Raw genomic sequence first — 16,579 nt, 5'->3', positions numbered from 1 at the left:
GCAGTTATCTATGATCAACGAGTAATAGCAATAATCATCAGATCATAGCAAGCAATTTTTTAAATTTGCCCAAAATGGCAAGATAGATCAATTAAAACTTGGCTTTTTCTCCCCCTGTGACATCATAAAAAAAACTAAAAAGAGAAAAACAATAGGGCCATGGTTCCAGCACCATGCCGCTCTTGCCCTGTAGCACTCTATCTTCGTTCATTGAGAGCTTGGCGTCCTTGATTTTCGTATTCTCGAATAATGGCTGCTACAACGGCAGCTACAATGCCAATCCAATACCACAGAGTATCCACATTTACATTCCACCCGAACCATGGTGGTATTCTTATTGTAAGTAACGCACACAGCAGAATGAAGATAAAGAGTTGCATCCAAATGGTTTGGATAAACAACCTGAACTCTGCTCGTTCGGCATCTCTTTCGTAAAACTCAATCGGTAACCCTTGCGGTAAGTTTGCCATTGCTCGATTTGGAAGGATAGAGATTTGGAGAGATTTAGGCCGAGAGAGAAGGAGAGATAGATAGATGAGGAGATAGAGATTGTGTTGTTGAATTTATAGAGTATGAGATTGCCGAAATGTTTGAAATGCTGCGCCGAATTGTTTGAAATGGTGCGCCGAATTGATTGAATTGCTGCGCCGAAAGAGAGATAATAGGGGATGCGGCACCGAATAGAGATAGGATAGGGGATGCGGCGCCGAATAGGACAAGAATAGGGGAAGAAAATTGTGTTCGGGTGTTTATTGTTGTGTCCCCTTAATACATGCTCCCCCTAAAAGAGAGCTTTTTAAAGAATGCGAGGGGTATTACCGAGAATGATTATCCCTGCAAGCTTAGAGACAAGAAATTCATATCGGCGAAGTATATAAGAGACAATTTAAGCACTAAGCCATGAAGTTCATACAAACTAAGTGTAACAGACTTAATAAATCAGAGTTAGCAACGCAAAAGCTTGAATAAGTCTCAACCTCACGGTTGTCCGGTTGGACATCCGCTTGGACATCCGACTGACTGTCACGACCCTGACCCGCCCCTTGAGGTCTTAATCATGACAAATGCCAGTGATTTCTAGCAGAGGGCTCCCAAAAGACAGATTTCCAAAACCCACGAAATTATCAGCATATAACAGATTTGTTCAAGACTCAAAATAAATGATCAAACTTGATTCTTGTACATCTAACCAACACTTAAACATGTAAAGAAGGTAGGAGATCCCTACCTCGAGGGTTAGAAGCAAGCCCGAACATGGAGGAAACCTCAAAGTGCTCCGATCATGATTCTTCTTCGATCAATAGGAAGATCTCGTCGCGTAGAACAACTTTAGTACTTGGGATTTTTCTGAAATCTCATTCTAAGGCGATGAAATCGAAGAGAGAAGTTTGGAGGAGAGGTGAGAAAGAGAGAGAGTCGGTCGAGGGAGTAGAGAGAGAGAAACGTGTGTGTGTCTGCCCGGAAAAGAAAAGAAATATATGTGGGGGAGAATTATCCCCTACACACACCTTCACTTATACACCCATGCATATTACACTTGCATCCCGAACTTCTAAATTCTAGCACATTCGACATCCGAACTCATTCTCCATTTTATATCACAACTCATGCCTTAATAAAACATAAAGAATTATGGAAATAAAATACGGGTCTCTACACTGACAAATGCAGGTTAAGTCCAGAAAACGTTTAAGAGGAGTAGCATTAAAGACCATAAAACTGTTTTTCTGCATACCAAACACAGGAAAATGAATCATATGATAAAATGTTTGGAGGGTGATTTCTTTATCAAGATCATTTGTACTCTCCATCAAGTATGATATTTACGAATTCAATCAACTCAACATTGAATCCAAAAAAAAACTTTTGACATCAAGAACACAACTTTTTCATAAATGATTAGACATGCCGAGTTCTCGTCGAATGAAACAAAATTGTTCTTCACCAAGGGGTTTTGTGAAAATGTCTGCCAATTGCTTGTCGGTACTAATAAAGTTAAGTTCAATATCCCCTTTTTGAACATGATCTCTTATAAAATGATGTCTAATCTCAATATGTTTTGTTCGAGAATGTTGAATTGGATTCTTGGTTAAGCTAATTGCACTAGTATTATCACATTTAATAGGAATATGATCATATTGCAAATTGAAATCCTCCATTTGTTGTTTGATCCACAATATTTGGGCACAACAACTTCCGGCCGCTACATATTCCGCCTCGGCGGTAGATAGAGCTACGGAATTTTGTTTCTTGCTATGCCAAGACACTAGAGAGTGCCCTAGAAATTGGCAAGTCCCACTTGTACTTTTACGATCAACTTTGAAACCTCCAAAATCCGCATCCGAATAACCAATTAAATCAAATGCAACTCCACTTGGATAAAACAATCCTAAGTCATGAGAACCGCCAACATATTTAAAGATACGTTTAATAGCTTTTAAATGCGATTCTTTAGGACATGATTGAAATCTAGCACACATGCAAACACTAAACATTATATCCGGTCTACTTGCAGTGAGATAAAGTAATGAGCCGATCATACCTCGATACATCTTTTCATTGACGGCCTTACCATTCTCATCTTTGTCTAGCTTAGTTGATGTGCTCATTGGTGTGCTCGTTGGCTTTGATCCTTCCATGCCAAACTTCTTAATAAGTTCTTTCGCATACTTGGCTTGGTTGATTAGGATCCCCTCATTAGTTTGCTTGATTTGAAGTCCGAGGAAGAAGTTAAGCTCCCCCATCATACTCATTTCAAATTCACCTTGCATACACTTAGCAAACTCTTTGCACATATTATCATTAGTGGCACCAAAGACAATATCATCAACATATATTTGAATAATGAGCATATCTTTACCTTTGGCTTTAATGAAAAGAGTAGTATCAATTTTTCCACGAGTAAAGCCATTGTCAAGCAAGAATGAACTAAGTCTATCATACCATGCACGTGGTGCTTGCTTCAAACCATATAAAGCTTTTGAGAGTTTAAAAACATGATCGGGGTATACATGATCTTCAAAGCCGGGAGGTTGTTTGACATAAACTTCTTCATTTATGAACCCATTCAAAAATGCACTTTTCACATCCATTTGATAAAGCTTGAAATTTTTGAAAGATGCAAAGGCAAGTAATATGCGAATAGCCTCTAATCTAGCTACCGGTGCAAAAGTTTCTTCAAAATCAATACCTTCTTCTTGATTATAACCTTGAGCAACAAGTCTAGCTTTATTCCTAACAATATTTCCGGATTCATCTAGCTTGTTACGAAAAACCCATTTAGTACCTATAATAGTGTGATCAAGAGGCTTAGGTACTAATGCCCAAACTTTATTCCTTTCAAATTGATTTAACTCATCTTGCATGGCCAAAATCCAATTTTCATCATCTTGAGCTTCCGGAAAGTTTTTAGGCTCAATTTGAGAAACAAAAGCTTGATTTTCACAAAAATTTCTATGAGACGAGCGAGTGGTTACCCCTTTCGAAACTTCTCCAAGAATCAAGTCCTTTGGATGGTTTTGCACGAATCTCCAATCCTTGGAAAGATCTTGGTTGTCTCCCATGGCATCTTGAGGTTGATTAATAACTTCATCTTCTTTGATTTGAGAGCTTTCTACTTGAGTATCACCATCAACTTTTTCTTGAATTGTCAAGCCATGAATCTTATGTGTAATCTCTAAGTCATCATTATCAACAACATCCTTAGTAGCACAAGGATTAGATTCATCAAAGGAAACGTGAATAGATTCTTCAACAAGATTAGTGCGCTTATTATAAATTCTATATGCTTTGCTAGTAAGAGAGTAACCAATAAAGATGCCTTCATCCGATTTTGAATCAAATTTACCCAAGTTATCTTTTCCATTGTTTAATACATAACATTTACAACCGAAGGCATGAAAGTAATTAATGTTGGGTATTCTACCATTCCAAAGCTCATAAGGAGTTTTCTTGAGGATAGGCCTAATTAAAACTCGATTCAAAATATAGCATGAGGTATTAACGGCTTCCGCCCAAAAATATTTTGGCAAAGAGTTTTCACAAAGCATAGTGCGGGCCATTTCTTCCAGAGTACGATTTTTTCTCTCTACTACTCCATTTTGTTGAGGAGTACGAGGTACGGAAAAGTTATGACCAATACCATGTTCATCACAAAACTTTTCATATAAAGAATTGTCAAGTTCTTTTCCATGATCCGTACGAATGTTAGAAATAACAAATCCTTTTTCATTTTGAACTCTTCTACAAAGTTTAGTGAAATTAGGATAAGCCTCATTCTTATGAGCTAGGAACATCACCCATGTATATCTAGAGAAATCATCAACAACAACAAGACAATAATAGTTTCCACAAAGACTTGGAGAGCGAGTTGGTCCAAACAAATCCATATGAAGTAATTGCAAAGGTCTAGTAGTTGAAACAACATTTTTGGACTTAAAAGAAACCTTGGTTTGTTTTCCTTGTTGGCAAGGACCACAAAGTCTATCTTTTTCAAATTTGATTTTAGGAAGACCTTTTACCAAATTTTTTCTAGAGAGTTTTGAAATAGCATCCATACTTGCATGTCCTAGGCGCCTATGCCAAAGCCAACTATTTTCACTCAAAGCGGAAAAACATTTTATATCACAATTACTTAAATCATTGAGATTAAAAACATATACATTTTCAAGTCTTTGTCCAACGAAGAGTGTCTTGTTGCTTTTGACATTTTCAATGATACATTTAGATTTTTCAAAGATAACACGATTTCCTCTATCACATAATTGACTTATGCTAAGAAGATTGTGTTTTAAACCATTAACAAGTAAAACATCTTCAATAATAGGAGAATTACCTATATTGCCGATTCCTATGATTTCACCTTTGTTGTTGTCTCCAAATGTGACATGTCCACCATCTTTAGACGAAAGAGAATTGAAAGCCCTCTTGTCACCGGTCATGTGTCTTGAACATCCACTATCAAGGTACCAACTTCCTTCCTTGAGAGAACTTTTGAAGCATACCTACAATAGCACATCAATTCTTGACTTTTGGTACCCAAATCATCTTGGGTCCTTGAAGGTTAGCATTGATACGGTTCTTAGGAACCCAAACCTTTTTTGCATTAGAAGATGAGTATCCTTTCATAGGACATGTAGGAGAAATATGACCAATTTTACCACAATAATGACATGTCAATTTAGAATGGCTAGAAGGAGGAACATCTTTTTCAAAAAGATTTTTGTGTTGAGTGGGATTATAACCAATTCCGGCCTTGTGAAAAGAAACCATTTGTTTTCCAAGAAGAATGTCTAAACTTTCTTTTCCATTAGTGAGTTTTGAAAGAGAATTAGTTAAATCATCAATTTGTTTTTCTAAAGATTCGTTTTTGGAAGTATCCTTCAAATACTCTTTTTCTTTTTCCAAAGAGGTTCTTAAACTTTCATTTTCTTCCTCCAAAATATCTTTCTCTTCAATTAAATCATCTATTTCTAGTGAAAGATCTTTAGCAACCTTTTTAAGAAATTTGTTTTTAGAAACAACCTTTTCAAATTCTACTTTCAACTCTTTATAGGCAATAAATAATTCATCAAAGGAATAGGATGAGTCGAGATCTACCTCGTTTTCTTCGATGGCCATGAAACACAAGTTAGCGACCTCTTGTTGCTCATCGTCCTCATCGGAGCTACTATCGTCACTATTGTCCCATGCGGCCATCATAGCTCTCTTTTTGTCCTTCTTTGAATATTTTTTTTGCATATGGACATTCACTTTTGATGTGGCCGGGCTTTTTGCACTCGTAGCAAATGATTGGATCCTTTTTACTATTTTCTTCTTTGCCTCCATCTTTTCTTGAAAATCCTCTGCCTTGTGAGATGCTCTATTTTTGAGGAGTTTCTTGAACGTTTTTGTGATGAGCGCCATTTCATCATCCTCACTTTCGTTGCTTGAATCCTTCTTGCTTTTTGATTTGCTTGTTGTACTTTTGAAGGCAAGATCCTTAACTTTCTTCTCTTTTTCACCCTTGAGGTTGTGATGCATTTCCTCCGTCATGAGAGATCCCATGAGCTTGTCCATCGTGTATGTTGAGAAATCTTTGGATTGTAGGATGATGGAGGTGGTAGTGTCCCAATTGGTTGGCATGGAACGGAGCACCTTCCTTGTCATTTCGGATTGACTGTAAATCTTTCCAAGAGCTTTTAAACCGTTAGTAATACTAGCAAATCTAGCAAACATTTGAGATATAGATTCATCCGGTTTCATTTTGAAGAGCTCATAGCTATGCACAAGAATATCAATTTTGGACTCCTTAACTTGACTATCTCCTTCATGTGACATTTCTAACTTATCCCATATTTCTTTAGCCGATTCACATGCGGAAACACAATCATATTCATTGGGAGTAATAGCACAAAAAAGAAGGTTCATAGCTCTATAGTTCTTTTCTATTGAAGCCTTTTCCAAATGACTCCACTCATAATCTGGTTTAGGCATAGTCTCTTCTCCAATTTTCTTAGTAGGAATAATGGGACCATTTTTGATAATTTTCCATAGATCATAATCCGTGGATTGAATAAAGATCATCATTCTATTTTTCCAATGAGAGTAATTTTCTCCGGTGAACAAGGGAGGTCTATTGGACGATTGACCTTCGATACAAGAAACATTACTAGTGGTTGCCATGGATCTTAACTCTTAGATGGTTAAATCTACAAACAAGAGCCGAGGCTCTGATACCAATTGTTACCCAAATTATGCAACCTAGAGGGGGGGTGAATAGGATTGCTAGTAATAATTACCAATAAAAATTTATCTCTAACAATATATGCAAACAATAAGTATGCAATCAAAATAGAGAGATAGAGAGATAGAACCCGTTTAAAGTGGTTCGGTCCGGATTTGTCCACGGTCCGGCCCTACTCCACTTCTCCTCAAGCAATTACTTGAAGGTTAGACTAATCTTTAAAAGATTACAACTTGTAAGTCTTGCGGGTGCTTACAAGAACCGAATGCCTCTAGCTTTCCCGAGGAGCTAGCACAACCGCAAGAATTTTCTCCGAAAACTTCTCAAAAACAATAACACCCAAATTCCAACCCGAATTTGGTCTTCTAAGCTTTCAAGTGTTTGACTCAAACACTCACTTAGGAAATACAAGTATGTGAAGAAGGTATGAAAATTATCGCTCACGACTTGTACAAATTTTCTCTCAAGAATAATATGAAAGTGGAAGAACAATGAGAATTTTTGGCTTTGATCTTTTGAGAATTTGCTCTTGCAATAATATGGAATGTTGTAGCTTGTGTATGTACTCATTAATGAGTTCTTGATGCCTTATATAGCCATCCATATGCTTCCTAGCCGTTGGAAACTAGCCGTTGGAACTAGCCGTTGGAAACTAGCCGTTGGAAACTAGCCGTTTGAAACTAGCCGTTGGAAACTAGCCGTTTGAAACTAGCCGTTGGAACTAGCCGTTGGAACTAGCCGTTGGGAACTAGCCGTTGGAAACTAGCCGTTGGAACTAGCCGTTGGCAGAGTGGTCATCCGGGTGGTCGTCCGGTGGTTTCCGGTTGTCACGGCTTTCTGTTCAGACAGCCGGCTTGTCAGCCGGTTGGTCAACCTGTGACTCACAATTTCATCTAAATAAATCCGTTAAAGCATGTATTGAGCTCAATAAAGTCTTTGTAAATATAAATCATGAATCCAAGAGACTTTATGCTATATTTCAAGGTCACGAAAATATTTAATTCGGGAATCGACTTTTCGATAATTTTGTTTTTGCCGAATAAAAATATCATTGAATTAATCATCAAAATAATTAATAGAGATGCATATAAATTTTCACAAATTATAATGCATACATTTTTCAACAATACCCATTACTTCGTACCACAATAGCAAACGTGTTTCATAACTGGCAGCCCATCCTTTAGCTTCATCCGATGAATTCTTCTCCCACCATGTTGGGATGGGTGGTACAGGGTAATGAGGTTCTAAGAAAATTTGCACGAAGTGATTGTTGTGAACACGGGCAATAGCAATTTCCCGGCGGTATTCGACTGGAACTGGAGGGGACCTCAATGGCAAATGAGTAAAACAACCGTAAACATCCTCATCAAATGTATGCAGTACAAGGTTGTACCTTGTTGCGATGACAACTCCCAAAGTCATAGCCTCCATCCAATGATTTTGTGGTGCTGTAGGCTCGAACCAATTCAGTAAAATTAGTAGACGATTTGGCCAATCATTGACTGGATAAATCACACTGTATAGATAAAAATTTTGTCGAATCTCTTCAATAAGCTCCTCTCGTACTCGACTCCAATCATTTTCACCATACCCGATTAGTGCAGCTATCGCCCTGAATCCACAATGACCATCACCAAGCACGTCAACAGTGTGGGAAACATAACGCTGATAAGCCTGAGGTAATCGTTGAATGTAGCGATCAGTGATGGATGGAACTATAAATTGAGTGTTGCTAGCCCCAAAACCCCTCCCACGTCTCCCTCTCCCTCTCACTCGCGATGTTGCAGTCTTTGATCTTGAAGTGGATGCTTCTGAGAAAGAAGGTATGCGACGTGTTCTTTGCTCATCTCTACCTGTAGGTCGACCTCTATGTTCTGTGTTGTACGATGGAGGTCGAACTATGCTACAAGATGGATCTGCCATATCGATAATCCTGTCTATGATATGCTCTCGCATAGGTGGATCCATCCCATCTAATATCTCAACGACCTGAGATGTCCTGTCAGGTCGTGCTCCCTCTTCATTAAACTCGGTTGCGTGCATAGACAACCTAGTCCAATGAGCGTGAATACTCCATAGCGGAATTGGAGTGGAAATGGAACGATAATATGCAAGATCGTGCATGCATGGCAATCCGTGTGTGATTTTGATCGTACAGTTGCAATAGCCAACAATGTGGGGGGATACTTCTAAAGCGGTTTCTAGCTGATCATGTATGAACTCCATTGCCTCTAATGAAATGCGACACCTAACCTGATCAAAAATGTCGTCACGCAATTGTTTGTGGCGTGGAATGTTCAATGATTTCTCGAACGACTTCTTAATTTCCCCGAACTGATTTTTCAACATCTTTTCTATTTTATCAAAAGATGTTTGTAGCGATGACATAGTATCCCCCAAATATAGCTTTAGCCTCGCATGTGCAGACTCTGCCCTGTAATAGAATAATGTACTGTGTTTAAATAGGAAAGTATCAAAAAGTATTTCTTCGTGTAGTAGAGAAATGCACAAAATTTTAATAGTAAAGTCAAAAAGCGATTTTACCTTTGACTTGAATTGCTTCCGAGGTGCATACATGTATCTGTCCATGCTGAAACAAACCGCTCTTTGTACGACCTTAACCATGTTTGCCACAGGTAAGTTATGACATACGGGAACTGGCGAAAATCGTCGCACATGGCTTGCCACTTATGTTCGAAAGACGAAGGTGTAGATGAATTGATAAGCGAGTGCCATGACTTGATGAAGCGCTTCCATTCCGGACCAAGCACACGACTGCAGTTCTTCATGACGCACTGATTTATGTGCCAAATACACAAGATGTGACGTGCTGTAGGGAAACATGCTTCAATGGCGTTCATAAGCGCTAAATCCCGATCTGAAACAAACACCAATGACATCGACGCCCCCTTTTGAAGCATCCAGTTTTTTAAGTTATCCAATGCCCATGTCAATGTCTCTTCTCTCTCATTAATAAGATAAGCGAACATAAGCGAGTAAGTTCGCCATGTGGATGTGATACCAACAACCTCCAATAGTGGTTTTCGATACTCATTGGTCTTGTACGTGGCATCAATGATCAGTACAGACGGAAAGTTGACAGATAGCTCTAGACTCATAGGATGAACCCAAATAATATCTGTGATTTCGTTAGTATCCGGATTTGTAAGAAATTGATGGAGGTAATGTTTCTTAAGTAATTGACGTATGACATACTGAATAGGAGTTAGACCCTCCAGTTTGACTGCTTTGTTTGAAAAAATGGTGTTATAAATGCTCTTGATTCCCGTAGTGTTTGACGGGTCTTTTTGCTTCAAAATATTAAGAATCTCACGAGGCGCAGTGCTGTTGGCCATGTCGACCACAAATTGTTTCTCTATTGGTTTTAGCCTTGACGGGTACTCGTGGCCCTCAATATGTTTTGCTATTTCATGGTTATGGACACCACTAATAACCTCTAAACCCCACCTGATACCGTATGGATGTTGTGGTATACCTCGCAGTTGAAATGGGCAATCGCATTTTCTAGTCCCAGTGTTTCTTTGCAAGGATTGCCCTTCAACATGATTTCGTGGCGGTTCGTACTTTCCTCCTCTTTCACAACCAAGAATGCATTTCGGCAATTTGCCGCCTTTTAACTTAGCAGAATTTAAAATAACCACCACAATACCATATTTTAGACCAACGCTCCGTGCCCAAGCTAACATATCTTCTCTACTTTCAAAAATCTATATAAAAAAAAGAATATGTATAAATACAACATTAACTAGTCTTAACATAAATAACGAATATGCAAAACAATAACAGTAAAAACTAACCTGGTCGGTGGTAAATTCTAGTGTATAATCGCGACTATTGTGGGAGATACTCTCCTCACTACGAACATCATTCTCAAATGACCAACTATCTGAAATTGAAAAGTTGTAGTCATCCATTATTCCGTCCCGAATTCTCCGCTGCGGCGTTCCTAAAAAATTTGACAAATACACAGTCTGTGAAGAAAGCCTAAGTAACCATGCTAAATTTTCACCGAAAATCATTATTCTAAATTTTGTGGACTATGTTTGACATAGAAATAACCAGGAAAGTCCCAGGTCGGATGGTCGGACAAGTCCAGTTAGAATCACCATTCTTTCCTTAGTCGGTACGAAGCCAGACTTGTTGACAAACTTTCGAGGGTGTTAGCCTCGGGTTACTCCACAATTGTAAAAATGATCATAAAGCATAGTGTCACATGGACGGACACCTTTGGAGTGAAAACCACTTATGCTTTAGACTAGTAATTGTAGTAGAATAAGTTTGCTAGTTATCTTTAGTACTTTAACTTAATATGCATTTTTAAACACAAAAATAAAATATAACAGAAGGTTACGGTAGCTTACGGAAGATGAATGTGGCTATCGAACAAAGTGACTTCTTACGGTAAGCTTACGGTAGCTTTGAAAGAGAAAAGTAAATATTGACTAAACTACTAAATTTTTTGGATCAAGAGGCTGGTCGGGTAGTGGTTTGGTGGCGGCCTTGGGTTGAGTTTCTTGAAGAACTCAAGAAGAAATTCAATAATACCAAGAACAAAATAAGAACAAAGAGCAAACACAAAGTTTCTAGAGAGAAAATTTGGAGAGGTTCAAGATGTGAATTGAATGGTTTCACAAAGGGTTCTATTTATAGGAAAATGAGGACCTCTCTCCTCACCCCATATGGCCCCCCCCCCCCTATATTTGCTTTATGGTTGAAGTCTAATTCTAGGTTCAAGTCTAATAAAAATATAATTACAAAAATAAATGTTTCAATTTTCAATCTGTTTGAACCGGTGCAAAGATGTTATTTTTCTGATCATTTCATCCTAAATGGTCGTAATAAATTTTTGCCTCCAAGGCCTTTCAATGAACACCTTAAAAGAGTCTTGAAACTAAAAAATGAGTTTTAGGGTGTTTGTTGAAAGGTCTTAGAGCAAAAAATTCATTATGACCATTTAAAATAAAATGATAAAAAAAATACGATTTTTGACCCGGTGTATTTGTAGAAATTAAATAAATAAGATAAAATTAATTAAATAAAAATTAAATTTAAAAGGTGAAGGTGTTTTAAGAGGGGAGGGGGGGCCGGGGGATAATCCGGGTTTTAAGGAAGTCTGGGGTTTGATAAAATAAAAATTAAATTTAAAAAGTGAAGGTGTTTTAAGAGGGGAGGGGGGCCGGATGTTTTTTGGGTGGGGGGCCGGGGGATAATCCGGATTTTAAGGAAATTTGGGGTTTGATAAAAAAAAAAGAAAACAAAAAGGAATGGCTGGCTGGGGGGGGCCGGGGGTAAGGGGTAAAGAGGGAAATGGGGGGGGGGGGGGGGGGGGGGGGTGGGGTGTCAGGGGGGGGAGTAGCAATTTACTAACAGAAATGGAAAAATTAGACAAGCAATAATCACGCTGACACACTGTCATGGTCTCATGTTTTGAAATCACCGAAACATGGTAAGTGCCAGTGCAGCTAGTGCCTTATACTGTTACAGAAATGCTACTGGCACAGCAGTTGCTCACAGATCCTTTTTGTGTCCGTTTTGGGTCTCGCAAAGATAATCGGAGCCGCTCATTTTGTTCAAAATACTTCGTTTAAAGTCTCTGTAAAAAATCATCTCAATCCGATATCGGGAAGGGTGTTTACGAATCATCCAACTTTGCTTCAAAATGTAGGCTAAATTTTGAAGCAAAGTTGGATGATTCGTAAACACCCTTCCCGATATTGAATTGAGGTGATTTTTTACAGGGACCTTAAACGAAGTATTTTGAACAAAATGAGCGACTTCGATTATTTTTGCGAGACCCGAAACGGACACAAAAGGGATCTGTGCGCAGCTGCTGTGCCAATAGCACCGTTCATACTGTTATCAAAAAGTCTGTCCACACAGATATTACATGTACAGATTGTGCGTAAGTTTTTTTTGTAAGGCCTACCAAAGGTCCCATACAAACGATCCAAGTTGTTCATTGAATGTAAAACACTTTGTTCACACAGATATTACATGTACAAATTCTGCACAATTTTTTTTGTAGGGCCTACCAAAGGTCCCATACAAACGATCCAAGTTGTTCATTGAATGTAAAACACTTTTTAAAGGGTCATTGACAAAAATCAGGTTAATACGATACTTATAGGTGCTCGATCCAATTATTTAACTTTTCATTTTCTTGAAATCTCAATAAAAAGTTAGATAATTGGGTTGAGAACTTATATGTATAGGATTGGGCTACTTTTTCATAGGGACCCTTGAAAAAATGTTTTACATTTAATGAACGGCTCGGATCATTTTTGTGGGACCCGTAGTGGACCCACAAAAAAATCTGTGCACAATCTGTACACTTTTGTCTGTGTGGGTAGACTGGTTCTACTATTATGTATATGGGTAATGTTCGATTTTTGTAAATACCTATTCCCTTCAAAAATCTCTTAAAATAGAGTTGATTAAATTTAACGAATAGAAAAATAAAAAAATAAATCATCAAAACATGGAATAATTTTCTTCACCCTCTTTAATTACCCTTGAGTGAGTCACACACTACATACTAACTCATTATTACAAAAATTAATTTAGTAGGTCATACACAATTTCCATTAGTCATATGGAGGATAATATTGACCCTCTTTGAAAGCGGGTTGGTACTGGAAAAAAATTAGTGATTTTTTTTTTTTACTTTTGTGTAGCCTATTTTCGGATCTTATAAGAGCATTCCACAGTGGAATAAGCAAAACAAAAAATTGTTAAAGTTAACAATGTTGGATTAAAAAAGTGCTCACATTGGAATAACTAAACCTAGCAACCTCTTAACAACTCATCAAATTTTAGCTCTTCAATAATCAAAGCTAGTAATATTTTGTCAATAACCAAATTTTATCTCTCAATCAAGTACACCAACATTACACAAAAACAGTCTCTCTCTCTCTCTCTCTCTCTCTCTCTCTCTCAACAATGTTTTCAAAAAATAATTTAAAAAAATGTAACTTTCAGATTTTTTTTTCCTATTTTTTTCATAAACTCTTTTTTTTACAAAAAACATTTTTTTTCAAAATTTTTAAATAACTATAAGTAAATAAAGTGTGTTTTTCAAAAGGAAATTGACTTTTACACTCCTCATTTTATCACATACACTCTTTTTTTTGTCTTTATTTGGTATGAATTTACTCTATTGCCTTTAATGTATAAAAAAGTAAACTTATGAAAGGGTAAAAAGGTAAATTCAAAATATTTTTTTATAGAAAACTGTTTTAAAAAAACTGTATTTATAGTTTTTAAAATTTCAAAACTATTTGTGTAAATATAATTCTTTCAAAATTTCTCAAAATTGTATTTACAGTTTTTAAGTGACCAAAGTGTGTTTTTTGAAAAACTGTTTTTTGTTTCGAAAAACTTTGTTTTTAACTGTTTCTAACATAAACAGTTTTTTTTTCCTTCAAAAAATGCTTTTTCAAAAAATATGCATGAAATGAAGGAAAAAAGTTTGGAGAGCCCATTGGTTTTGATTATAGGCAAAGAATAACCAATGTGGGATTTGACATTGCTAACTTTAGTAACCTTTAAACGAATAATCAAAATCTGATGTGGTATGTTTTGATTATTCACATTTGATTATTCCACTGTTGATGCTCTAAAGATGATTCAAACAATTAGGTATCTTAAAATAAATTTTTATGAGTTCCTGAAAAAAATTAGCACAATCTGATATCGGTAAGAACATTTGTAGGGCGCCATACAAATTCTGAAACAGCCGTTACTAATATCAGGTTGAGCTAATTTTTTTCAGGAAGCCATAAAAATATTTTAAGATACCTTACGATTTGAATCATTTTAGTAGGACATGTAACAGGCCTCACAAAAATTTATGAATTTCTTGCATTTATGCCATGCCTATTACGGGTCCTACAAAAATAATTCAAACCACAAGTTAATCTTAAAATATTTTTTTATCGGTTCCTAAAAAAAATTAGCTCAATCGGATATCAGTAAGGGCTGCTTCAGAATTTGAAAGGTGTTTCAGAATTCGTAGGGTGCCCTACAAATTCTGAAACAACCCTTATCGATATTGGATTGAGCTAATTTTTTTTAGATTCACATAACAAAATATTTTAAGAATACCTTGCGGTTTGAATCATCTTTGTAGAACCCGTAATGGGTTCCACAAAATTTTAAAAAAAAAATCATTAATTTTTTGTCGGTACCAAACATGGCATAAAAGCGTAAAAGGGTGGAATAGAAGTGGACGCCAAAACTACGCCATTTTGGGTCACAACACCCAAGTGGTGACCCAAGTCACCACAAGCCCCCGCTTCTTTGAAAGAGCGTGAACAAAATTATTCTCCAAAATCTTGGTTGAACTATAGTGTTGTTCTCCTTAGCTTTTTGTGTTGGTTTTTAACTTTTTTGTGCTATTTGGATTTTGTAATTATCCAGGAAAAATCGCATTTATTAATAAAGTCAAAATTTTTAATTTTTACTCAATTTTTTTTTTATAAAAACATACAAGGAAAAGCCAAAAAGGCAAACTTTATATTGATGGAAAAAAGCACCACAAAAAAGAGAGGAAATGAGCTAATGAGCTGGAGTCATAGTAAAGCGTTTCTGTGATAACAAAGCCATAGTGATTAGAACAACAGTAAATTTAGGGTGGTAAATGAACCAAACCATTCGTGCGGTAAATGAACCAAACCATTCGTGAACGGCTCGGCATTTGGCTCGTTTTGGGCTCATTCGAGTTCGATTTGTTAAGTTTTTATTGAGTTTGAGCTCTCAAAAAAATTAATAAACAAGCATGAACATTAGCATGCTCAGCTTGGCTCGAGCTCACAAAAAATTACTTCCACCATCCCAAATTGGATATCAATTTTTGATATCCGTGCCAATTTCAATTCCTTATATCTTTCAATATGGATCTCAAAAAATATGCAATATGAATCTTGTTTAATAATTCTCGATTAGTTCTATTATACAAAGTTGCTTGGCTCAGCTTAGCTCCATAAGACTCTTTTTCTTTTAATGGGAGGAGATTACATTGGAGTACTTCTTATTAATTCAAAAGTAATATGTTATATGCAATACTCAAAACTTTATTAAATTGTATCACTAGCTATTTCAAACTATAGGCTTTTTTTTTTTTTTTTTGCAGTATAGATATAGATATAAAACAAATGCACATGCACAATAAAAAATTCCTCTACTATGCAAATATAAATATATGTTTGTGGTTGGCTCATTAAAACTTTTGAACAAGCTCAAACTCGAGTCAAGTTTCGACTGTCTCGGCTCGTTAAGTTTTCATTATGTTTGAGCTCGAGCTCGCCAAAAATTTAATAATCAAACTTGAACGTGGCACAACTCAACTCGGCTCGACTCATTTATAGTCCTAACATGAAATTATATGAAATTGGCCGAGCATGCTTCTTTAATTCTACCTAACGATTTTGTTAAGTATATTATTTGGGGAATGCTGGTACAAAGAAAATTTACCCCGAAAGTACTCCGAAAACAGCAATCAATGGTTGAGAATCACTTTGATGATTATGTCACACACATCAAAGTGAATCTCAACCACTAGTTGATCTTTTCGAGGTACTTTCGGGGTAAATTTTCTTTGTCCCTAGCATTTATGATATTATTTACTTTTCAAGTATACTAGTGTTGAGCTAAATACACTATCCGATCCTATTTTATTTAGAGAAACAATCATCAACCGGTTTTTATAGGAAGTTTTTATGCACGTACGCAGTTATTTTATAGTTTTTTGATGAAACATACAATTACTACCGATTTGTATATTATATTATTATTATATAATATGTTTGTCCAATAATTCATCAAATCTTCTTT

The 16,579-nt window shown here is 36.6% G+C and overlaps 1 protein-coding gene across 1 annotated transcript; it reads right to left on the bottom strand.

Annotated features, from left to right (window-relative positions):
- Positions 1–7,565: 7,565 nt before the first annotated feature.
- Positions 7,566–10,693, bottom strand: LOC131323760 (protein FAR-RED IMPAIRED RESPONSE 1-like). Its single transcript, XM_058355605.1, has 4 exons — positions 10,546–10,693; positions 9,272–10,455; positions 8,006–9,161; positions 7,566–7,598 (listed from the first exon to the last, which is right to left on the bottom strand). Exons 1-4 carry the CDS (start codon positions 10,660–10,662, stop codon positions 7,566–7,568), a joined length of 2,490 nt encoding a protein of 829 aa, XP_058211588.1. The 5' UTR covers positions 10,663–10,693.
- Positions 10,694–16,579: the final 5,886 nt, after the last annotated feature.

Source organism: Rhododendron vialii, chromosome 4a (assembly GCF_030253575.1).
Source record: "Rhododendron vialii isolate Sample 1 chromosome 4a, ASM3025357v1".
NCBI classification, from domain to species: domain Eukaryota; kingdom Viridiplantae; phylum Streptophyta; class Magnoliopsida; order Ericales; family Ericaceae; genus Rhododendron; species Rhododendron vialii.
Note: the sequence above shows the minus strand (reverse complement) of the source record. Positions and strands in the feature narration are given on the sequence as shown.